The 22,939-nt window shown below is 54.6% G+C and overlaps 4 protein-coding genes across 11 annotated transcripts in view; 2 read left to right on the plus strand and 2 right to left on the minus strand.

The window, feature by feature from the left end:
* The window catches only part of ACHE (acetylcholinesterase (Yt blood group)), a 6,150-nt gene extending 550 nt beyond the window's left edge, over nucleotides 1–5,600 (plus strand). Inside the window, exons 1-6 of one of the 2 annotated variants that reach the window (XM_012731930.1) lie at nucleotides 7–78; nucleotides 1,180–1,334; nucleotides 1,623–2,712; nucleotides 3,072–3,556; nucleotides 4,226–4,395; nucleotides 5,249–5,600. In XM_012731930.1, the coding sequence (XP_012587384.1) occupies nucleotides 1,648–2,712; nucleotides 3,072–3,556; nucleotides 4,226–4,395; nucleotides 5,249–5,370 (1,842 nt within the window). In that variant the 5' untranslated portion in view covers nucleotides 7–78; nucleotides 1,180–1,334; nucleotides 1,623–1,647 and the 3' untranslated portion in view covers nucleotides 5,371–5,600. Of the gene's footprint in view, nucleotides 1–6; nucleotides 79–1,179; nucleotides 1,335–1,622; nucleotides 2,713–3,071; nucleotides 3,557–4,225; nucleotides 4,396–5,248 lie in introns of those variants that run through there. The other variant, XM_012731929.1, reaches the window with a different exon arrangement.
* An 81-nt stretch (nucleotides 5,601–5,681) lies between these two features.
* UFSP1 (UFM1-specific peptidase 1 (non-functional)) lies at nucleotides 5,682–6,784 on the plus strand. Its single transcript, XM_012731931.1, has one exon. It carries the CDS (start codon nucleotides 6,216–6,218, stop codon nucleotides 6,642–6,644), a length of 429 nt encoding a protein of 142 aa, XP_012587385.1. The 5' UTR covers nucleotides 5,682–6,215; the 3' UTR covers nucleotides 6,645–6,784.
* Nucleotides 6,785–6,842: 58 nt separating this feature from the next.
* Nucleotides 6,843–17,969, minus strand: SRRT (serrate, RNA effector molecule). 6 transcript variants are annotated; one of them, XM_004691875.2, is made up of 20 exons: nucleotides 17,699–17,969; nucleotides 17,329–17,467; nucleotides 13,971–14,099; nucleotides 13,574–13,720; nucleotides 13,149–13,337; nucleotides 11,214–11,383; nucleotides 10,905–11,089; nucleotides 10,599–10,697; nucleotides 10,407–10,521; nucleotides 10,060–10,214; nucleotides 9,696–9,757; nucleotides 9,532–9,610; nucleotides 9,104–9,292; nucleotides 8,608–8,781; nucleotides 8,361–8,514; nucleotides 7,999–8,192; nucleotides 7,665–7,821; nucleotides 7,366–7,455; nucleotides 7,127–7,253; nucleotides 6,843–7,033 (listed from the first exon to the last, which is right to left on the minus strand). In XM_004691875.2, exons 2-20 carry the CDS (start codon nucleotides 17,448–17,450, stop codon nucleotides 6,958–6,960), a joined length of 2,613 nt encoding a protein of 870 aa, XP_004691932.1. In that variant the 5' UTR covers nucleotides 17,451–17,467; nucleotides 17,699–17,969; the 3' UTR covers nucleotides 6,843–6,957. The 6 variants fall into 6 exon arrangements, with proteins under 6 accessions (XP_004691932.1, XP_004691931.1, XP_012587432.1 ...); XM_004691874.2 differs by having other exon boundaries at nucleotides 10,060–10,217; XM_012731978.1 differs by having other exon boundaries at nucleotides 7,366–7,467; nucleotides 10,060–10,217.
* Nucleotides 17,970–18,792: 823 nt separating this feature from the next.
* Nucleotides 18,793–22,539, minus strand: TRIP6 (thyroid hormone receptor interactor 6). 2 transcript variants are annotated; one of them, XM_004691876.2, is made up of 9 exons: nucleotides 22,068–22,539; nucleotides 21,672–21,799; nucleotides 21,452–21,577; nucleotides 20,795–21,181; nucleotides 20,394–20,487; nucleotides 20,101–20,270; nucleotides 19,500–19,678; nucleotides 19,164–19,284; nucleotides 18,793–19,042 (listed from the first exon to the last, which is right to left on the minus strand). In XM_004691876.2, the coding sequence occupies exons 1-9, from the start codon at nucleotides 22,174–22,176 to the stop codon at nucleotides 18,911–18,913; spliced, it is 1,446 nt and encodes a 481-aa protein (XP_004691933.1). In that variant the 5' UTR covers nucleotides 22,177–22,539; the 3' UTR covers nucleotides 18,793–18,910. The 2 variants fall into 2 exon arrangements, with proteins under 2 accessions (XP_004691933.1, XP_012587421.1); XM_012731967.1 differs by having other exon boundaries at nucleotides 21,672–21,749; nucleotides 22,068–22,101.
* Between the last annotated feature and the right edge of the window lie 400 nt (nucleotides 22,540–22,939).

Here is a 22,939-nt window from a genome sequence, read left to right on the forward strand (position 1 = left end):
AGTCGGCTCAGCGAGCGCCGGGGAACATCGGCCGCCTCCAGCTCCGCGGCCCGGCCCGGCCCCGCTTGGCCGCCTCAGGTGAGTCTCCCGCCCCGCCCGGGTCCCTCCTCCGACCGGCGGCCCACTGCGGGTCGGGAAGATAGTGTGCTCCCCAGGGTGTCCAGGCCCCCAAACGGGACCCCACAGAACCCCTGGGCCTGCCCAGCGACGCCCCCCCCGCCGCCCCACACTCATCCTTAACTCTTCCCTGGTGCGGCGTACTTACCCACGCCAGCGCGGGAGCCGGCACCCCGCAGAGCTGGCCACCGCCTGTGCTCTCGAATTCAAGTGGGAACCCTGAGCGCCCCCTCCCCCCTCCGCCCCCAAGTCTGGGTCCACTGGAAGGTGCCCCCTGCTTGAGGAGGCACCTGCGTAGATTCTTGGCATCGGGCTGGGCCTCCCTGGATCCCGCGACCCCAGCGCTACTGAAGAGTCCCAGACCGAAGCCCCCCTTCACAGCCCCGCGCCCGAGGCCCAGTCGTCCCCCTCCCGCGGGGACTCCGTCTCTATTTTTTGGGGAGGGGAGGCTCAGCGGAAGCCCCGAGTTATAATTAACCCCACTCGAGTTTCCTAGTTAATCTCCACCACCACCCCAGCTCAGCTCGGCGGGAGCCGGGTGTGGGGTGACCCCCGGGAGAGAGGGGGGAGTTCCGACCAGGGGAATTTTGATCCCTTGGCTGGAGATGCAGGAACCGCAGCAGCTGCTGTCCCAAAATAGCACCCCCGCCTTTGCCTCCCGGTAGCTTCGAAGCTCCAGGAATCAGACGCCGGAGCTCTCCGTTCAGACCCCTGTAATGCCCGCGAGCCCCCAGACCCCCGCCCCAAGTTCCCAGCTCCGGCACTCGGGCGGGGAGCGCCGTCCTTTTCTCGGTCTCTACTGCCCTCCGCTGGCGGCAGCGAGCACCGCAGCGTCGGGCGGATGGGGGACTTGAGTCCTGTGGGGGGCTAAGTCTGGCGAGCCTGTTGGCTGAGAATAGGGGAGAGGGGTGGGCAACTGACGGCCACCTGCGAGTACCAGCGGACTGTGTCACACGGAGAAGCAGGCGGGACTGGGTGGGGCAGGGGCTGGAGTAGGCAGGATTCGGGGTACCCTGAGACTTATGGCTCCCACATTCCAAATGCCCCCAACCCACCCCCTAGGGCCCTGGCCCTGGCCCTGCAGGAGAGGCTGCGCCTTGGTATCACCACAAGTTCCCCCATCAGCACCTCCCATCAGAGAGGGCCCCGCCCCTGCCGGGTGGACTGCGGCCTCTGGTGACTGTGCCCAACCTAGTCCATCCTGCCAGGGAAAGGAGGTGAGGGCCGTGGACCCTTCTCTGGGCAGGGAGGGTATTGCTTGCCAGGTCTCGTTTCTGTTCCGTGCATGTGTCTGGGTGTATGTGTGCGCGCTTCATCTGTCTCCTTTTGCTTCTCCCTGTATGTCTGTGTCCTTGTCTCTCTGCCCATCTTTCTCCCTCCACTTCTCTCCCCTCTGCCAACCTGCCCCACCTCCTCTGCAGCTCAGTGATAACCCCTGGGCAAGAGTGTTACCTAATCTCCCTCCTGTTGCCTCTAGCCTTCACCCCCACCTTTCTTTCTCCCAGCAGACACCCGCCTGCCCTGGCAGCCATGAGGCCCCCGTGGTGTCCCCTGCACAAGCCCTCCCTGACTACCCCACTCCTCCTCCTCTTCCTCTTCATGGGAGGAGGGGCAGGGGCTGAGGGCCGGGAGGACCCAGGGCTGCTGGTGACAGTTGGAGGGGGCCGGCTGCGGGGCACCCGCCTAGCGGCCCCTGGGGGCCCGGTGTCTGCTTTTCTGGGCATCCCCTTCGCGGAGCCACCTGTGGGCCCCCGTCGATTTCTGCCACCGGAGCCCAAGCGGCCTTGGCCAGGGGTGCTGAATGCCACAGCCTTCCAAAGTGTCTGCTACCAATACGTGGACACCTTGTACCCTGGCTTTGAGGGCACCGAGATGTGGAACCCCAACCGTGAGCTGAGTGAGGACTGCCTCTACCTCAACGTGTGGACACCATACCCCCGGCCTGCAACCCCTGCCCCTGTCCTCGTCTGGATCTATGGGGGTGGCTTCTATAGTGGGGCCTCCTCCCTGGACGTGTATGATGGCCGCTTCCTGGCCCAGGCCGAGGGGACTGTGTTGGTGTCCATGAACTACCGGGTGGGAGCTTTTGGCTTCTTGGCCCTGCCGGGGAGCAGGGAAGCACCAGGCAATGTGGGTCTGTTGGATCAGAGGCTGGCACTGCAGTGGGTGCAGGAGAATGTGGCAGCCTTTGGGGGGGACCCAATGTCAGTGACACTGTTTGGGGAAAGCGCAGGTGGCGCATCTGTGGGCATGCACCTGCTGTCCCCACCCAGCCGGGGCCTGTTCCATAGGGCTGTGCTGCAGAGCGGTGCACCCAATGGGCCCTGGGCCACGGTGGGTGTGGGAGAGGCCCGCCGCAGGGCCACAATGCTGGCCCGCTTTGTAGGCTGCGCCCCAGGTGGAGCTGCTGGCAATGACACAGAGCTGGTAGCCTGCCTGCGGACTCGGCCAGCTCAGGACCTGGTAGACCACGAGTGGCACGTGCTGCCACAGGAAAGCGTCTTCCGCTTCTCCTTTGTGCCTGTGGTGGATGGAGACTTCCTCAGTGACACGCCCGAGGCCCTCATGGATGCTGGAGACTTCCACGGCCTGCAGGTGACTAGTGGCTGGAAGGGGTGGAGCTGGTTCCTCTAGGCCTCTTCTCCTAATGGCCCCTGCCCCTGGGAACCCAGGCATGAGGGCACCTCAAGATCCAACCCCTAAGGCCCAGGCTTCTGAGTGCTCTGCCGCCCTTCCTCCCTGAAGGCTCAATTCCCAGGGTGGTCAGTGGGACAAAGAATAAGAAATATGGGTATATTTTCTCTTTCTCTCCATCCCTTCCCCAATCTAGTACTTTCTTCCTCCATGGTTTCGGGTCTGTAACTGTTCATCTCTCTGGCTCTTTGTCCATCTGTTTCTGTCTGCCTGTCTGTTTGTGCCCCCCCCCACCCCACCCCTCCACCCTGTCCCCTCAGGTGCTGGTGGGTGTGGTGAAGGATGAGGGCTCCTATTTTCTGGTTTACGGGGCCCCAGGCTTCAGCAAAGACAACGAGTCTCTCATCAGCCGGGCCCAGTTCCTGGCCGGGGTGCGGGTCGGGGTCCCTCAGGCAAGTGACCTGGCTGCCGAGGCTGTGGTCCTGCATTACACAGACTGGCTGCACCCTGAGGACCCAGAACTCCTGAGGGATGCCATGAGTGATGTGGTGGGCGACCACAACGTCGTGTGCCCCGTGGCCCAGCTGGCTGGGCGACTGGCTGCCCAGGGTGCTCAGGTCTATGCCTACATCTTTGAACACCGTGCGTCCACGCTCCCCTGGCCCCTCTGGATGGGGGTGCCCCACGGCTACGAGATTGAGTTCGTCTTTGGGCTCCCCCTGGAACCCTCGCTAAACTACACCGTCGAAGAGAAAACGTTTGCCCAGCGGCTGATGAGATACTGGGCCAACTTCGCCCGCAAAGGGTCAGCAGTGCTGAGGGGAGGAGGGCCTCAGGGAGCCAGGGAGGCAAGAGGGTGGGGGACAGCGACTGAAGAGGCCAGAGGGGGGGGGGGAGGATCACAAGGAAGGAGACAAAGGGGGAAAAGAGAGCATGACAAAGGAGACCTGGAGACGCAGGGAGGCTGAGTAGCAAATCCCAGCGAGGACAGAGGTAGAAGGAGGTGAAGAGGAGAGACAGAACAGTTTCCAGAGCGGTTAGCATGAAATGGAAGACTGGATTCTGTGGAACCAGTGGTGGTCTGGCTGTGGCATATGGGCACACATACCAGTTACCTGTCTGAAGGAGACTGTAAACCCGACATCACATCAAAATTAAACTTGTGATGTTTGCAAAGATGGCTACATATAGTAAGGGATCAATAAATTATAGCACTTTTTTAAGCGAGGAAAGACAAAGATGGAGCAGAAAACCTTGGGAAAGAGAAGGGTGTCAGAAAGGGAGAGAGGGAGAAAAGGTAGACTCCAGACAAGGGGGCTCGCTGGAGAAGGAAGGTTAGAGTTGGGGGGAGGAGCCTCTCCTCGGAGCCACACAGGCAGAGTCAGGAAACAGACAACCTCCTGCCGTCTGTCTCCACTCCCCCAGCCCTCTGGGCCAGACGGGCTTGCCTGAGGCTGAGCCTTTCCTTTTGCAGGGACCCCAATAACCCCCCGGACCCCAAAATCCCGCAGTGGCCACGGTACACAGCGGAAGCACAGCAATACGTGAGCTTGAATCTGCGGCCACTGGAGGTGCGGCAAGGGTTGCGCGCCCAGGCCTGCGCCTTCTGGAACCGTTTCCTACCCAAATTGCTCAGCGCCACCGGTATGCTGGGGCCAGAGGAGGGTCTGGGAGGAGGGGGAGAAAAGGGACTCGGAAAGAGAAAGAGGGGAATGGGAGCCGGCTGGGTGTAACCCCTCTCTTCTCCCCCCTCCAGCCACGGAGGCTCCCTGCACCTGCTCAGGCCCCGCCCTTGGGGAGGCTGCCCTGAGGTCCAGGCCCGACCTTCCCCTACCCCTCCTCCTCCTCCTCCTCCTCCTTTCTCAGCTCCTGCTGCAGTGACTACGGCCTCTTCCCCCTCCGGCCTCAGGGACCTCTCTAAGGAATGGTCGGACGGTGGAGACAGGCCCCACTCAGGGATCTCCAACCCAGCATCTCCTCCCTCCCAAACCAAGACATTCAGACTGGACTGGCGGGAGGGTGACCTACAATCCGTCTCAGGGACCCACAGGCTTGTGTTGCCTAAATGAAAATGAAAGAGTCGTTTCCTTTTTTATAAAATTATTCTTTGGAGCCTGAGCCTGGTGTTGGAAGGGAGAGGGGAGAAAGGGGGCCTGGGTCTAGATAACACCCCTCCCCATGGGGCTATAACCTTCAACTATTTCTGTCTCTTCTCTTTCCCCACCAACCCTCGATCCACCCCTTTCTTATCCCTTCTGTCCCCTTGTCTTCCGGTCATTATCTCCCCCTCCCTCCCCCTTCTTGCTATCCTTCTCTGGCTCCGCCTCTACCCTCTTCCTCCCGCCTTTCTCATATTCTCCTTATCCTTTTTCCACCACCCCACGTGGCCTCCTACATTTTCCCGTGTCCTCCCTGCACTCACATCCCCACACGTCCATTCCCGCCCTAACCCATGTGCTCCCACCCCCACCCCACTCGCCGGGCGCCCTGGCCGCAGACACCCTGGACGAAGCGGAGCGCCAGTGGAAGGCCGAGTTCCACCGCTGGAGTTCCTACATGGTGCACTGGAAGAACCAGTTTGACCATTACAGCAAGCAGGATCGCTGCTCAGATCTGTGACCCAGGCCGGATCCCATGGTCCCCAGCCCAGCCCGCCCCGCCCGATCCCCCTAGCTGTATATACTATTTAAGGGCTGGGATATAACACGGAGGAGCCTCAGACTTTGCCCACCCCCCGACTTAGCCCCGGGGCTCCCTGTCCTCTGCATGTCTCGGGCCCAGCATACCCCAACCCCCCCCCCCCCGCGGTGCCTTCGCCCCTCTGGGCTGCCAATAAACTGTTACAGCCACAAGAGTGTGCGCGACTGGGGAGCCGCGGGTTGGGGCAGCATGCCTCCACCACCCGGCCCGAGTGGGCGTGGGGTGGGTGATGGAGGCCGGAGCACTCGCGGATCTCTGAGGCGGGGTGCCCCACGCGGGTAGCCTGCTGTCCCGCCCCGAGGCGGAGCTCGCGCCTGCGCAGTGAGGCCGCCTCGCGGCGGTGCCTTGTGGGAGTCCCGCTGGTCGGAGCGCCCTGCTGCCTGCTTCCTGGAACCCGGCCGGAGGGTACCCAGCACCTACAGGCCAGTCTTGCTGGAAACTCGCCCAAGACTCGGACCCGCAATCCCTGGAGTTCGCCCCACGCTGCGGGGGGGGGAAGCATCTGTCTGCTTGCTCCAACTCTCACGCCGGCCACCCTGGAACCTCTGAGGGACGTCCACCTGGGCCTGGCCCCGCCAAGCGGCGGGCCTGCTCGCCTGGCCCTCGTCTCAGGCCACTATCTGTACTACCACTACGGCTGCGACGGCGTGGACGACCGCGGCTGGGGCTGCGGCTACCGCACTCTGCAGACGCTATGCTCGTGGCCAGAGGGCCGGCCTGTGGGCGTGCCTGGTCTGGCTGCTGTGCAGGGGGCCCTGGAGGACATGGGAGACAAACCCCGAGGGTTCCGAGGCTCCCAGAGCTGGATCGGCTGTGTAGAGGCCTGCCTCTGCCTCGACTACTTCGGTGGTCCCCAGGGGCGTCTGTGTCACGTACCCCGTGGAACTGGGCTACAGGGACAACTGGAGAGCCTTTACTCCCACTTCACAGGGGGAGGAGGGCCTGTAATGGTTGGAGGGGACGCGGACGCCCAGTCCAAGGCCTTGTTGGGAGTTTGCCTGGGGCCAGACACAGATGCCTATGTCCTAGTATTGGACCCTCATTGCTGGGGTGCTCCCAAAAACCCCACTGAGATGCAGGCTGCTGGGTGGGTGGGCTGGAAAGAAGCAAGCACCACTTTTGACTGCAACTCCTTCTATAACCTGTGTTTGACCAGCCGTAACGACAGAGAGCAGCGGCACACCCACGACTGAATTTTAAGTTGCTAAACCGAGACACTGGCCGCACATGTACTCATCTACCCACTTCTCTAAGGTAGAGGCTGTGTAGTATCAGGCCCCCAGCAAGTTTCGGCAGAGTCCGGGGCCTTTGGCATCAATAAAATGGCAAGCTAATAATGGCCCCAGCTGATCTTTGGGAAACTTGGGGAAGTATATATACTAAGCCAGGAGTCACTGTGGAAGTGCTTTTATTGGCAGTAGGGCTGAAGGTACAAAAAAATCTCAGCTGGATGGGACAAGGCAGTCATAAGTATAGACGACACCAGGAGTGAGGCAAAGGAGACTCTCAAAAGAAATCCACATCATCTGGAGCATCCAGGTCACGGTATTCCACAATGGCCCGTGGGTCTCCACGAACCAACCTGCAAGGTAACAAAAAGGTAAGAACAGGATGAATTGAGAGTCCTTGAAAATGTCTTAACGGTGAAAAGCAAAACATCTCAGCTCACTCTCACCTGTTACGAGGTTTCCCAGGATAACCTCCCTGGCCTCGGAAGGCATCATAGTTCCCTCGGCCAGCACCATAGGGAGCATGAGGATATGGAGGGCCCCCTGTGGGGACTGCAGGGCGGACAGCACCAGCTATAAAAAAGACTGGGTGTTAAGTTGAAAAACTGTGACCTCAACCACATCCTAACTAAGTTTTCTTTTTCCCAGCCACCATCAAGTCTTTTCAGCTCCCCTCTAAACTTACCTCCATAGCCCAAGATAGGGGGCCGGGGCTGACCATAGGGCATCAGGCCCTGGGGAGTCTGGTGCGGGTAGGGGAGTCCCGGGGTCAGGCCTGGGGGGAGTACAACACGGACAGGAATATGAATTACTGCGGGGGGGGGGGGGAGGGACAAGTTGGGGGAGGAGACGGAATAGATGATGAGTAACTGAGGAATATGGCCCAAAGTGGGATAGAACTTTTTAGAAAATGTCAGGTTAGCCAGGAATCTCAAGAGTTAAGGGAGAGGAACATGTAGCAGACCCTCATAGATCGTATCTTACTCTGGGCAGGGCCAGGCGGCTGAGCTGGCTTGATTTCAGGCAGAGCTGGACGCTTGGCGTCAGTGAGAAAGTTATTAAAAAACGCCACCTCCTTCTTCACTTCCTCAATTTTCTCTGCATGCTTGTTGAAGATATGTTTGCGTACAAACTCAGGACCCTGGGTAACAAAAGAACAGGATGCGGTTACAGCAAGCAGTCTGGGTTCCCTAACTCCCTAGACTCAAGGTGGAAGGACAATCAACCTTCCATCTTCCTCCCCAGGCCGTCAGGATACTTCTGGCTTAACTCCTCCCCTTCTCCCACCATTCTCCCACACCATTCTCCCATCTCAGACCTTGAATTTTTTGCCACTGAGAGGGCATAGCCACTTATCCTTGCCCAGTTCCTGAGTGTTAGAGGTGACAAACTTTTCCACTTCCTGCTCAGGGTCTTTTCGGCCCATCTTCTGGGCCTCTTCCTCTGAAAGTGATTCCCGCACACTCAGCAGGGGAGTCAGCTTCTCCTCAAATGTCTTCTGCCACTCTAGCACTATGGTTTTGGGAACAGACACACAACAGGTTGGAGGAGGAAGCCAGAGCAAGAAATAAGCCATACAGGAGGGCACTAGCTTGGCAAAGCAGAACTAAGACTAGAGAGTAGCTGGGTAGAAAGGACACCCAAAAGGGAACCAGGAGATAGGGGAAGCTAGATGTTCACCTTCTCCATGACTGATGCGGTTGGGTGGCATGGGTCCCCGAACATGGATGATGCCACAACGGTTGGGCATTTCATCCTCATTGGGGTACTCGCATGTGTTATAATAATCCAAGGAATGTACAATGCGCAAGTAGAGGAGGAGTTTATCCAGAACCTGACAGAAACAGGAAGTCATGAGTTCACCATACTTTTGTCCGTCCCCCCCTAGCCCCCATCCAGATGCACCCATACCCCGCTCCACCCTCACCTTGATCAGCTTCTCATCCCGTTCCACATTGATCTCAGCTGGGTTTCCTTCCTTAGGAGGCTCCTCAGGGGGTGCCCCTCCACTGCTCCCCAGTAGCTCCTCCTCCTCAGCACTCACTTCCTCAATCAGGTAGTCAGTGATGTTCTTTAAAATTGGGTTCTGCGAGGGCAGGCTCTGGGTGGAAGATAGGGGAAAGTGAGACCAAAAGAAGCCCCTAAAGGCAGGTATGTAAGCACCTAATTTGAAAAGGGAAGATGAGGTAGAGAGGTTTGGGGCACCTGTTTGTCTTCATTTCTGAATGTGCCCACCCTAGCCTACAAATAACCACTAGCACTAATCCGCTCTGCTGGAAGTTGGGAGGAGCAGCGCAGATTATATGCACAAACTAATGGGGTGGGTACAAAGAGGTCAACGCAACGGATTAAGAAAAGAGGTGCCCACAACAGATGAGGTGATATCAGCTGCTTTTGAAAAAGTCTCATAGGGAGTCACTGACTGTTGGCAGAGGTGGTGTCCCAGGCTCAGAGGCCCAGAGTTGGGTCCTGTCATCCAGCGTGTGAATCAGCTTGGCCGCCAGTTTGATATCATTGCGCACGATCTGCTTGTGCTGGGTAATGCCGTTGATGTTGCGGACACGGCGGGTGAGGTCTCGGTTCACGCCAGGGCTCAACTCACATTCCCGGAGCTGCAGGGGAACAGAAAACTTACCAACCTTCCCCAAGAAGCAGAACTCAAAGGATGGTCCCCAGTAATTAAACTGTGAGCTCTGAGGACAGGAATAGATGTGCCCCAAGCTCACAAGGTCACACACTAAATGGAGCAAACAGCGAGCGCGATGAATGAAGCAGTGCACAAAGGAGTATCAGTTGTATGGAACGTGGAGAATTCCACTTTGTCTTCCTCAAGATCCCACTCCTCACTTACTCGGATGTTCTGCAGATTCCAACAGATCTCTTTGATGTTCACACTGCGGTCAAAGGTCACCCAGCCACGCCGGAAAAACCTAAACCAGAAAGCAAATGTCAGCATGATTTGGGAGCAGAGGTGATGTTGGCCGTCGGCCTCCCCCTGCACATGGCACCACTCACCTCCTCTCTGGCTGTGGCTCTGACAGTGCCACACGCATAAAGCCTGGGTATCTTTTACAAAGCTGGGAAAAGAGAACAGAAACCCCATAGTAATTCAAGGAGTCACTTCTTCCTCTCATCCCCATGTCCTCAGAACCCTAGGCAATAGCCTTTTACTCTACTTGGCAAGGAAAACCCAAAAAGGGTTCAAGAATACTATCACATGAAAGCAAATGTTACAATCCTGGGCAAGGGGCTCTCTCCCAAGAGAACACTAGTGATGGCTAGCAAAAGCTGTGCCAATTGTCTTCTCGTCTCACGTCCCCACACCAAAGGAACAGCCAGGCTATCATCCTTTCCCCAGATACTGTACACCTTCACTCACAGATATGATCTCGGCCCGGGAGATATTGGGGGCGATGTTACGCATAAAGAGAGAGCAGGTCTTATGCAAGGGCCGAGGTTTACATTCCAGTCCAGGAGTTTCCTTTGGTTTTTCCCTTTCTTCTTCCTTAGGCTTCTCCTTTTCCTTGAGTGTTTCTTCTGTGCAGGAAGTGGTAGGTGCGGGTGAAACTTTATTGTTGGTTTTGGAGGGTAGGGTAAGCGAGCTGTCAACTTCCTTTCAGTCTCACCCCAAAAGACCACCCCTTCCATAATTTCAGTGACCGCTCTCCTGCCCACCCATGATCAGTAAAAAGAGAATTTAAGCCAAAAGCAGGAAATAAAACCTACCAGTCTCCTCCTTCTCCTCAGCTTGGCCGGACTCAGACTCAGACTCAGATTCAGACACACTGCCCTCATCGAAGCTGTCATCCCCACTATGCTTCCTATTCCGCTTCTTGCTGCTCTGTGAGAGACACAAGAGGTTGTGTCAGACCACCAGGACCCCAGCCCTGACACGGACACCATGCTAGAGGGGCCTACCTTCTTAGCTTCTTTCTCAGAGTCTTCTTTCTTCTCTTCCTTGTCCCCTTCACCCTCAGATTTCTTAGTTTTGTCATCACTGGGACTGTCATTTTCAGTCTAGAGAGAGAGACCACCACTGGGGGTGTCAATCTTCCTTTTAATTTTTTAAGGTTTCTACCGCCATCCACAACTGAGCCCAGAATTCACCCCAACACAAAACTCCCCCTGCCCCAGCCCCTCCAGTTTCATCTCGTTAGGATCCCACCACCACCAAAGCATCCTTCTCCTACCCAGGCCCATCACCAGAGGCCCTAGAACTCAGACCTGTTTGCCTTCTTCTTTCTTGTCATCCTTATCATTGGCTTTGCGCTCTCCATCCCCCAGGCCTGGTCCAGTCCGACCTTCCTCTTTTTTATTGGGCTCCCCCGGCTTGCCTGCCTGTTCCTCCTCCTCCTCTTGCTCTAGGATGCGCAGATCATTTTCTGTACCTCCTTCCATCTTAATCACAGCTACCAAAAAGGGACCAGAGGTCACAATCCAACGGCCCTGGCCTTCAGCCTCTGCTTTCTGTCAGCCTATTTCCCAGCCAAGACCTTGGTCACAAGACATCCCCAACTCTTTCAATTCACAAACCTGCATCCAACATCTTAACAATGGCATCAGCTTTATCTATATCCAGGAGAAGATTATCAAACCAGCCACTCTCCATGAGGGACAAAAATACCCTCAATCGATTTTGCAGGGCTCCCCGGGCCTCTTGCCGTCGCTTCCCCACCTCATCTGGGTGGTACTTAGACCGAAACCTGGGAAGGAAGTAGGAAGGAAAAAGACATAACAGTCACTGGAAGCCAGGGCCAGGCCTTGGGGAGGGGCCCAGGAAAGTCAGGGCATTGCCTCTATCCTCACACCCACAAGAGATCATAAAAACAGCAAGATTAGGAGAGGGGTGCACTACAACCACCCAATACCCCCAAAACCAGAAGTCCTGCTCTGAGAAGATCTGGGGGAGAGTCAGAAACTAAGAGCTATAAACTGGGGAAGAACAACTGACCACAAAGGTCAGCATTAGAAAGGCAGATTACTGCCTAAGTCTCTGGGAAACAATAACTTTAGAAAGTGCAGTTTCTAAAGCCTCCAAGAGGAAGCCTAAGGAAGTAAGTCCCAAGTCTCCTTATCCTTGCCAACCCCAAACTAAAGTCATCAAAAGGACTGTTCCCGCCAACTCCCTCCATCCCTAGGTGATAGAGGGAGACCTGAAATGCACCGATAGGGAAAGCCAAACAAGGCAGGATAACTCTCCCCCCATGGGAAGATAAGCAGATGGTGAAGGGACAGGGGAAAACCAAAGGGAGAAACTGAAGCGCCCTTAAATCTCAGGTACTGCCCACAGGAGAGTGAGAGGGGATGGGGAGGATGAGTAGGGAGGAGCATGAATAAGAAAACATTTAAAATAGTACCTTGGGGGTGGGAGGACAGAAGAAATCAGGAGTATGAGAAAAAAGGAGAAAGTGAGAAATTCCCAGAAATAGAAAGCAGAAGGGAAAATTACAGACAGAGAAACTGAAAAAAACAGACAAGAAATGTTAAGCAGGAAGAACAGAAGAATGGAAAATACATGGGCAACGAAGACAGAAACAGAGAAAGGAGAGAGAACAGAGAAAGAACAAGTTGAGCATAAGAGGAAAGAAAAGCCGTAGGCGTCACCTCCAGGATCTTTACCTTGGCCGCTTGGTCAAACAGAGCTCAAGATTTAACTAGCCGCGCCCAGGGCCCATGCTGGCTGGTGGGCCACCGGCTGGCTCCTGGCTGGGGCGCCCGGCCCGGATGCCCCACCCCCGCGGGACTCCGCGGTGGGGGCCCTGACTGACTAACTGCCTGAGCAATCACATTCAGCTAAACCACTGCATTGTGCACAGCGGTGCCCTGCCTGTCTGCCTGGCCGGGGCAGCGCGGCTCAGCCCAGGGGGCTCATGTATGGGCTGGGTATGGTGGGGGTGGAGGTGGGTTTGCTCCGAGCTCCGTCGATGAGCGGGTGTAGTTCCCAGTTCTGGCTCTTTTCAAGGAGGAGGAGCAGAAAGAGGATGAGGAGGAGGAGCAGGAAGGGGGGAAAAGATGGTTGATTAAAATTAAAACATCCACAAAAAGAAAAAAATTAAAACTCTTTTTCTGTCAAACGACCCTCAGATCTTTGCTTTTCTTGTCTGGATTCACTCGTTGCTTTTGGGAGGACGCCACAGCCACACAGGGTCCGGCGATCAGGGATGACAATGACCCAATACCAGCAAGTGGGAAGCAGTCTGTTTGCTACCCCAAGGGAACAGGTGGCTCTGGCCAGCTGCCTGGAGGTGTCCCACTCACTGAGGACAGTGGGGTGGGAGATCGGGTAGGGGCTATGGCAGATGTTGAAGTGAGGAGAACCCATCAGCCAATGCTGTTGTACTTCCCATCCCCCACCCCCAGGTAGTTCTGTATTGGGGAAAATGGGAAGAGGACAAGACTGCAAGTTCCACTGGCAGGGCCAGGGGAAGCATGCCAGGGAAAAGACAGCAGAAAAGCAGGGCAACTCACCACTCCTCATCTTTGTGAGCCAAGAAGAAATCCTGCATCTGTTGTCTTCGAAAATCCAACTTGTAGTCATTATAGCGCTTAACTGCCTCAGTCTCATCAACAGAGTCATCCAATGACAGGAGAAACTCCTTGAAGGTCTTCATCACAGGTGGTGGTACACCCAAATCAATCTCTGCGATGCTGCCCAGCCTGAAGGGGGCCCGGTCAGGAAGTCTTGGTTGTGGGGGAAGAGGATGGGGGGGAGGGGCAAGGTAGCCAACTGCCCCCTTTCTTTGCCCACCATGGACATGCCCCAGACACAAACTGCACCCACCCCCATAGGCACTCTTCTGTGCCTGACCACTCCCTGGCTCCGGCACCCCAATCTATCCACCCAAGCTGACCATTGCCCTTCCCCCAAGAACTCTAGATCCCCAGGTCTTTACCTGGCCTGGATAGGCAGAACATGATGCTGCATGATGTGGACGTCTGGGTGGCCCCAGGGCTGAGGGGGGCCATAAGTTGGGCCCCCACCCCCCCCAGCATAGGGCATCTCATAGCCACTGTGGTATGGGTCAGAGCTGTGCTCATCCCTGAGGATGGGGGACACAAAAGTCAGACAAAGAAGGGAATCATCTCTCCAGAGCACAAAGGTAGATGGGACAGAGGAAGAGGCCTATTATGGAATATGGTCTCTCATCCAAGGACTTAAACGAAACAAAAAAGATGGACCTACAGGAGTTTGAGAAAAGGAAATAACAAAATTTGGGGGAAGAAGAGGGAAGAGCTGAGGCACAGGTGGAAATGAAGCTCAGAAGAGAAGACAGAAACTGGCCATCTCACCAGTCTCGCCTCATGCGCTTCTGTGGAGGGCTAAGCTCATGGCGGGGAGGAGAGAAGCGCTCTCGCCGATTCCGATCATAGTCACGATATTCACCCCGACTGCGGCGCTCCCGGCCACGGTCCCACTCTCTGGAGGTAAGAACAAGTATGTAAGACACAGTGAGAGATCCTAAAGTCAACCTTCGTAATCCCCTTCTACCCAGGTTAAAAGCTACTATAATATTACGCTCTAAAACACTCTACTTCTATTACTTCAGCCATTACTCACAAATTAATGGCTTTCCTATTCTTCCCCTGGCTTGGTCTTTTCCCTGAGGTCCAGACCAGTTATCAGTATCCCCCCCTACTCCCCCACTGTCACCTCAAAATACTATGTCAAAATTGAGTCTGTTATTTCTACCACTATGAACCCAAACATGCTTCCCTCCTCCTGTCTCCTTCTCTCTAGTGCCATATATCAATCATTAGGTTTCACCCTCTCTCCTTATAATTTCGCTAAACTCTGCCTTGGCCCTGGGTCTGTTTCCTGTAACAGCAACACTGGTTTATTTACCTACCCTTGGTCTTTCCTTGTAATCTATGCTATTGTCAAAGTGTTCTTTCTCATACAAAGATCTCATGGTGCCATGCCCTTGCTTAACAGCCTTACTGGTCTCCCTGGTGACCTAGGGGTTGTGTCTCAGCATTTTCAATACTATGGCCTGAGTTTCACCCCAGCCAGGGAGGTGACCCACATATGGCATAGCAGACTGGTCCTGTCTCACCTGCTGCTCCCCTCAGCAGTGTAGTTCAGCTCTGCTCCCCACTGTCTCTGGTTAATCCTCTTACCTCTCACACCTCAGGCCTACACCCCGATTCTATGCAATTTTTTGTAAAAGCCACTAAAGAAAACTGCTCAAAATTGTGGCTTCTGGCTGTCATTCCATCTGCAGCAGTCACAGCCTCCCCTATCCACCTCTGAACAAAAGAAATCCATTTTCTTTTGTTCATTTGCTGTAATCCATTTTCAAACCTTTTGGTCTTGGAACTCCATCATCCTCTTAGAATGACTAAAGGTTAGATTTTGCTTATGTAAGTTATAGTTTTCTACATTTAACATGTTCAGAGTCATCAAAAATAAATTTTCAATTTATACCTTAACATAACTGCATGTCTATGAAAATGACTATTTTCTCAATAAGTTTTAGTGAGATAAGTTCCGTTGCTTTTATACTTACAGTTTTTCTTAAGATCTGACTTAACAGAGACAGCTGGATGATTCTCCTATTTGCTTCCAATCTGTTGTGATATGTCACTTGGTTAAAAAATATGAAGGAAATCTAACCTCACGCTGATATGTAGTTGGCAAAGAGAATAAATACTTTAATGGCCTTTCGATAACCTTTGATACTACCCAAAACTTGACAAGAGGTAGTTTCTTAAAGACTAGGTGCAATGTTAAATGAGAAGCCATACCAATGGACATGTTATATACTGTTACCAAAATCCATTGTTCTATTCAAAAGATCTATTTTTGAATGGATCTTAACACATAATATCTCATTACACAATATCGAAACATCATACTCATTAGTATCACTATCATGCCCATCAGAAAAGTTTTTAAGTAGAGGAAGCTGTTAAGCTCAGGCTACCTAATAGTAGATATGAATAACCACCACTTGACATTCATTCAAAAAATAGCATTTTGCAACTCAATCCCATACATGCTTTCCTCAAGGTTATCAGTATACTACCCCAGTATGCAGAAATGCTTTACGCACATTTCCCACATGTATTAAAATGAATCGATATAATCAAGAATCAAGAAATAAAAATCAAGAACCCAACTTAGTAAAATTTTAAACTTTTACTGCTTCACAAGTGGTTAAATAAAAATGAATTTTTTTAACTGGTGCCATGGCCTTGATTTGTGCGAAGGGAGCAGTAGTTTTAGCTATAGCACTGGCAGTACAAATGTCCATACCGTAAAAGCATCATCTTAAATATTACTGTAAAAACGACTGTAACCTCACAGATACACCTCTGCCCAAGTCTGCGGATCCCTTTTGAAAACCCAGAATACGTGTTCTTTTCTACAAACATGTTACATCCAACTCTAAGCTTTTCCCCTCCACCAATATGTGGGAAATTCCTACTCATCTTTCTAAGTTGTGCTAAGTGTCATTTCCCTGTAGTTCTTTCTCCCTCATACTTATCCACTTCTCCCTCCTCCAGGTAATCTAGTCTTTCAGTGATTACCATCTTTATGATGACCCCTCAACGTACACATTTGCAGTGTAAGCTCAAGACCCAGACTAGTAACTTAAAGGAAATAACCAGGTTATCCAGAATTCACAGAAACATTTTCCTTCTGTCTTAGAAAATACCAAGAAAGGCCCTCCCTGGTGGCACAGTGGATTAGGATGCACCACTGCAAGCCAGCAGCTATGGTTTCAGTGCAGGTTCGATCCCAGCTCCGGAGCTGACCCACATGGCCCAGCAGACCTCTCCTGTCTTGTCCATGCTCCCCTCAGCAGTGTACTTCATCGATCTGCCTGTTCTGCTCCCCACTCTGTCTCTGGTGAATCCTCTCACCACCCTGCAATTCTGGCCTGTACCCCAGTTCTGTATGCATAAATAAATAGTAAAATGAAAACACCAAGGAAAAGAAAGTGCCACACTCCACAGTGAAGACAAATCCTATATGACAGACTGACTTACTAAACTCATTTTTTCAAACAATGTTGAATGAAAACATGGCATCACAGTAAGTCATCTCAAACTTTTTTCTGGTAATGTTTCCAACTGGAACCTGTGCTACCAATTAGCTACTTATAACACCACTTAAATAAGGAAAAAAAATCTTTCACAGCTCTTCTCATCTCCATTACCCATCAGATAGTTCTTACGAGCTTAAAAACACCTCCACTCTTGAACTTTTAAGAATGCCCCAGAAAGCTGATCACGGAGTCAATTCAATCAATCCAACCAACACCGTGTGCAAGAACACTCTGATTTTAGGCAAGAAATTAGTCTGCCAAAAACCTGGTCTGACAACTTCCCCAATCATGTGAAATCTCTATTGTCTTGAATCTTCCTTTGGCTGGTCTAATGTGCAAACAATAAAATACACACATTTTAAGTACATGTTGTAGGTACTGCTTTTTCATACTCTCACTTCTAACGGTTTGATCTATGCGACATTTCAAAAACCAAGTCTTGGGTAGCTCTTTGGCCAACAAGTGCACCCAAATAGGCTTAACCACTAGCGGCTTCATATGGCTGGTCCTCGTAAGATTATAAAGGAAACGCCATGAGTGAGGTGGAGTGAAACAGGATGAGATCGGGACAAAACTGCAGAAAAGGAGAGTCGTACCGGTCATTCCAGTCGTCCCCTCGACGTCTTTCATCTCTTTCCCGGGAACGATCATAGTCGCTGCGCTCTCTTCTAAACTTATCCCTGCGCCTTCGGTCATACTCGTCATCACTGTCACCCATGGCGCGGTCTGAGGGGCCTGGAGGCCGGACAGAGGTGGTCAGGATGGTGAACAATGACGAGAGAGGGAAGGGACTGCCCCCTCGGCAGCGGCGCGCCCGCCGCCCCCCGCGAAGGCCAGCCTTCGGCCCCCGCCATCCTCAGTCCTAGTCCCTGGAAGGTGCAAGGCCCCGACACTCCACCAGCCCCCAGGGGCCACCCCGCCCACCCCCAACCGGCCCAGCCCCGGCTCCGCAGGCCCCTCCCCCACCTGGGAGCGGTCGCGGCCGTTAGTCTCGCGCTCCCGAGGGTTGGTTTTCCTGGAGACGTGGGCCCGCCCCTAGCCTCTGGCGCGCGGCGACTACAGCGAGGAGGATGAAAGGGAGACACGGGGCAATCGGCTGGGGGAGCGAGGAAACGCGAAGAAAGTGGGACAGCAGATGATGAGCGGCCCGCGCGCGCCACGCGCCCTGCGCCTGCGCCACCCGTAGAACGGCGCCGCCGACCACACGCCACCCCCCACGCGGCCTGAACTGGAACTAAGGCACGGAGAGAAAGGCGGGGAGGCTCGGGGAATGATGGGAAGGGGCGGGGCCGCTGAAGTCTCGCGCTCTTTCTTCGGCGAGAACCGCGCGGGTGAGGGGAGCTACGGGATCAGGAATGGGCCAAGCGTGGCCTCGGCGGGGAATGATAGCGATTTCTGTGAGTGGAGGGGTGCTTCCGGGCGGAGACAGAAGGACGCGCTTCCCTGGAGGCCCGAACCTGTTTTGTCCCGCCATGTACCTCGGCACGACGGTCAAGGCGTCACCTGACGAGTTTTCTTCGTGGGTGGTAGGGAGGGTTGGACCTTCTCACGCAGGGCAGGCACTTGGGGGATGTGAATGTTTAGCGACTACAACTACCATTTTGAGTCACCTCCTCCCACCATTTTGTGTCCCTGTAAAGAACCAGGCTTTATTGGTGTCTTAGTACGCGATACCTGCATAACTCATCGTTCCTGCTCTTTGACAAAGGCGCCCACCTTTAAACCAAACTGGCAAATCTTGGTATTATCCCCAGCTAGTGTTTGATAAGTTGTGAGTTCAGTGTAGTGTGTGTGCAGACATAAGAAGAGAAAATGCTGCCTCCCTGGAGCGCCCTGCAACCAGTGCCCCCATCACTAAGAAAAGAAAGTTTTTACTACGTTTATAGTGTGTAGGGGACAAAAACTGGACCAGGATTTAAGAGCTATCTTGGTTACGCCATTTGGGACCCATGCAATCTGGGGAAGTTGCTTTTCAGCGGAAAAACACACAGTAACAAGTGTGCTGGCCTGCTGTAAGAATCAGATGAAGCAATAGACTTGAAAGTATTTGTAAACTCTTGAGGGATTATTATTTCATGATCAGAGGAAAAGACAAGATTCTGTGACAAAATTGTAAAAATAGATGTCGGGGAGGGAGGTCAGTGACAATGGAAAAGTAGCAGCTGCTTCTGGGAAGACTCAGCAGTCAGTGGTGACAGTGGCTGAGAGCTCCTGGATGCGCCAGGCACTGCAGGCCTTGCATAGGATGTGCCCATCCAGCGGGTAACAGCCCTGACACTCACCCTCAGAGGAGAGCAACAGCCCACATTCCTGTTGGGAAGGAAGCAACAGCTTTCAGACACAGATCGCTGGGTTCCTTCACCCCTATACTTTACCATACCCAGCAACCCAAACCCCAAGAATCCCTTTCCCCTTGCCCAGGCCTCCTAACCTCACACTTGTAACAGCCAATGTGAAAACTGCGATCCAGGGCAACGATTCGCACAGTTTCCTCCTGGCCTGGCTCGGGCATGATAGCCCCACCACATACTGAGCATCGTGGGGCAAACTTCCTGGGGTAGAATGGAACCAAGGAGGCTATCAACCCCAGGGCTGGGTGGAACTAACAGAGCCAGAGAAGATGGGGTGAGAGAGGTAACAGGAGAGACCAAAAATTTGGTCTTAGATCTCAGGAATGAGAACCATGTTTCCCTGGGTTGGAGAAATAAGAGGCTGTAACTGGGACATGAAGAAGAAATGAGAGACCAGATTGGGGACCCAGCCTGACCTGTGGAAGTCCTCAATGCAGTGGATCTGGCTGGTGGCGTCCACCGTGAAGGGGATGCCATCAAGGCCACGGTGACACACCACACAGGTGAAGCAGCCAGGGTGATAGGCCTTCCCCATAGCCCGAAGGATCCTGTCCAGGATGGGCTGGGAGCATGTGGAGCACTTCTCCAGGGTGGCCTGGAAAGACAGCCAGTAGGTCAGTGTTGGGCAGGCCATGGCAGGCCTGTAGGCATCCTGTTTCTGTAGCCCCCTACATGTGATCCATGAAAGGGAGCAAAGCATCCAACAGATCTGAGTATGAGTGCTAACCTCTCTTCTGAGCTGCTGTTTCCTGCCTCACAGGGGTATTGTAGGAATTGAACACATTCCCTTAACTGTAAAGTAAATGCCCCACACTTGGAAGGGACTGTTGTCCTTACCACCCAAAAGACTGGATTTAGCTACTTATTAATTCTCCCTTCTTCCTGTCAGTTACAGGTTTTGAGCCTTGTTCTTCTTTAGTGTTTGAACATCTAGTCCCCAACTTAGGTGGAAGCTGCCTGCCTTCTGCTGCTGACTCCAGCTTCCAACCCCTCGGCCCCAAAGTCCCAAATACTCACCACATAGCAGTTCTCACAATACGCCTTCTTCTCTACAGCATAGAAGTGTTGGCCCCGCAGCTGGGCCCGGCATGTGGAACACACAAAGCAGCTAACGTGAAAGACACGGTCTAGGGCAACGACCCCAGCCCCATCCCCCACCACATCTTCTCCACAGCCACCACACCGGCCTGAGGACATGGAAGGAGAAGCGTCAGTGTGCAAAACCAGGAGCTAGATCCCCTGTTCCTCTGAAGCTCCAGGTGCCCCCGCCCTCACCACCACCACCATCACTGCCCATCAGCTCAGCTCACCAAAGTACTCCCCACTGGGTGGGCAGTTCATGTCCTGCACCAGCTTCTTGGTCAGTCTCTCAAGCTCCTCCTCAGGTGGCTGGTTCAAGGGGACCTGGGAAGTGGTATCATTTGTTCAGTCCAGCCTCTACCTCCCAATGTGTCAAAATTCCCGAGTGTGGCCAGGTAAGTCCACCCAGAAAGCTCATCCAGAAAAAATTCTCACCCTGGGGACCAGGGGAAGGCCTGGAGCAGCCGTTGCGAAGCTCTCACCTCTCCACCCCCTAACTACCACCCAGTACCACACCACCCCCAGGTCCTTTGTCTCCTGAACTGCCCCACATCCCTGAGGGATCCCTCATCCTGCCCAATCAGTGCACAGTGGTCTGTGAGGATCCCAAACCCCAGTACCCAGGGCTCACCTGGGCCCCGTATCCTCTTCTTCCTCCTCCTGCAGGGCCGGGGACCCCGGCAGCCTCCTCTTTACCCCCTGGCCCAGACTCACGGTGGCTCCTATAACCAGACCCCCAGATCTCACCTCGGCCCGGGTGAGGGAAATGAGGGCTCAGGAGGGGCCCGGTGGCCTGAGAGGTCCCCCGCCTTGGGGGGCCACAGCCTCTCACTGGCTGTGCCACCTTCACTTGCACAGGGAAGGCAGGGCCAGCAGGGGTGGTGGCTGTGGTATAGGAGGCTGGAGTCGGGCCCCCATAGGGGGATACTGGGAGTGACGGGGGAGGAACACCCCCTCCATTCAGCTTCAGGGAACCTGAGCCAGTGCTGTAGGCAGGGAGATGAGGGGGCTCATAAGCCTAGGGAGAGAGAGATACCAGAAGGCATGAGCAGGACCCATTCTAGGAATACACCTGTGGAAGCCCCCCTCCATGTGTATGGCCCCAGGTTTATTAATAAGGTTCTGCCCCCAGCAGCTGACAACCTAGTGAGCTCTAGTCCTGCTTCTTCCATGACAGGGAAGAGGTGGCAGTGGGTGGGGGGAGTGTGGGGGAGGTGGATTGCTCTGAGAATCTAAGGATGGGATCAGACTAGTGGGGAGGAGGGGCAGGAGACCCCCAGGTAGTCACCTGCCGTTCTGGCTGCCTTGGGGCTTGGCCACGACCCCCATCCATCTCAGCCAGCATGCTGGTCAGTGAATCTATCTCAGCATCCAAGCTTCCTGGGCGCAAGGCTCCCCTGTCTGGGGGAAACCCCTGGGGATAGAGAAAAAGAAAGAAAATGAAAATCACAGATTCTCCTTCCCTACCGTGGTGCTCCCACACCCTCACCCACTCATCCCAGTCTCACCTGTGAGCGCTGGGGTGCTCCATGGCACCCCATCCAGGCCAGCCCCCGATCCTCTGGTCCCCCCAGTACCTGGTAACACTGCTCAGAAGGGAGGGGGCAAAAGTTGACCCTGGGGTGGGGCTGCAGCGCTGAGGTGTGGAGAGAAACAGTAAAGGGACGGATGGGAAAGCGGCGGAGAGTGACATTCGTGGAAGCTGCCCTCTTGGGTTACTATTCTCCCCTTCCCCACCTCACCTGGATTCCGAGAATGGGGCTGGAGGCAGGGAGGGCAGCTCCCAGGCCAGCCTGGGGGAAGCGGGGGGTAGGAAGCAGGATTGGGGGTGGAAGGGAGCCGGAGAGCAGACATGAGCGCCGGGCAGCCTGTGGAGTCCTCCCAGCCGCACCGGCCCACCTTACCTGCGCCGTGGGCTGGTGGCGTCCCCGGAGCACCTCGGGGGAGCGCTCTCCCGTGAGAAGCTCTGGCGTGCTCTGGCTGCTTCGGAGGGAGCCAGGTGGGTCCCGACATGGCCTGGAACGGGGGACTCCGGACAGCGGCAGGGCCCCAAGGAGCCCCAAGCCTCTGGCCTGGACCACTGCTTCCGCCCCACACCTCTGTTAGGACTCCAGGAAAGAAACTTTTTCTGGCTTTTTTCCTCCTTCCTCCCCAATTTTGGGGATGGCCACGCCCCCGGTGACGTCACCGCATTCCGGGGGGAGAGTCACGTGGCCCCCTAGGCCCTAAACTGCAGTCCCTCCCGTAGTCGGCCCCCTCCTGCCCAGCGAGAATCGCTTTCAGCCCGACCCCCAACGGGGCTGTGGGCAGCTTCTGTTAACCCAGTTTCCCTCCCCGCTGGGATGCCCTAAGGCCCTCTCCCACACACCCCCAACAAGCAAATCTCTCCCTCTCCCCACAGAACTCCCTCCAGCAGTGCTAAGCCAGCCCGTAGTGTAGTGTTTTGGTCTTTTATTCACGTTCAGCAGTTAGAAAAATAAAACAAAAATGTCACAACCTCAGGGGTTAGCGAGTCTGTCGGGGAAGGGAAGACTGAGGTAGCCTAGTCACAAGCGGAGACCCAGCCCCCTTCAAGGCACCGGTGAAGAGAGGGAGGCCACGGAGAGGGCAGCCGCTGACTTCCATGCCTCCATATTAGTGCACCCGGGGCCCTCTCCCTAAGACTGACATGCCAGAGACCAGGATCCCCCAATAACACCACTGGGCTCCAGTCCCATGTGAGGTCAGGGCCAGGTGGGCTGGCAGGAGGCAGCCCTTCCCTTCATCTGCTAAGCAA

The sequence above is a fragment of the Condylura cristata genome, unplaced genomic scaffold (genome assembly GCF_000260355.1).
Source record: "Condylura cristata isolate star-nosed mole 26May11 unplaced genomic scaffold, ConCri1.0 scaffold00032, whole genome shotgun sequence".
Lineage (NCBI taxonomy): Eukaryota > Metazoa > Chordata > Mammalia > Eulipotyphla > Talpidae > Condylura > Condylura cristata.

Excerpts from the sequence above, each read along its gene's own strand:
- UFSP1 (XM_012731931.1), top strand. The coding sequence starts at position 6,216 with ATGGGAGACAAACCCCGAGGGTTCCGAGGCTCCCAGAGCTGGATCGGC.
- SRRT (XM_012731975.1), bottom strand. The coding sequence starts at position 17,450 with ATGGGTGACAGTGATGACGAGTATGACCGAAGGCGCAGGGATAAGTTT. Across the intron at positions 10,218-10,406 it reads TGAGGAGAAGGAGGAGACTG|AAGAAACACTCAAGGAAAAG; the intron begins GTAGGTTTTATT and ends CTTCCTGCACAG. Across the intron at positions 9,758-10,059 it reads CCCGGGCCGAGATCATATCT|CTTTGTAAAAGATACCCAGG; the intron begins GTGAGTGAAGGT and ends CTCTTTTCCCAG.
- TRIP6 (XM_004691876.2), bottom strand. The coding sequence starts at position 22,176 with ATGTCGGGACCCACCTGGCTCCCTCCGAAGCAGCCAGAGCACGCCAGA. Across the intron at positions 21,578-21,671 it reads GAGCACCCCAGCGCTCACAG|GGGTTTCCCCCAGACAGGGG; the intron begins GTGAGACTGGGA and ends CTCTATCCCCAG. Across the intron at positions 20,271-20,393 it reads ACCCAGTGGGGAGTACTTTG|GCCGGTGTGGTGGCTGTGGA; the intron begins GTGAGCTGAGCT and ends CCATGTCCTCAG.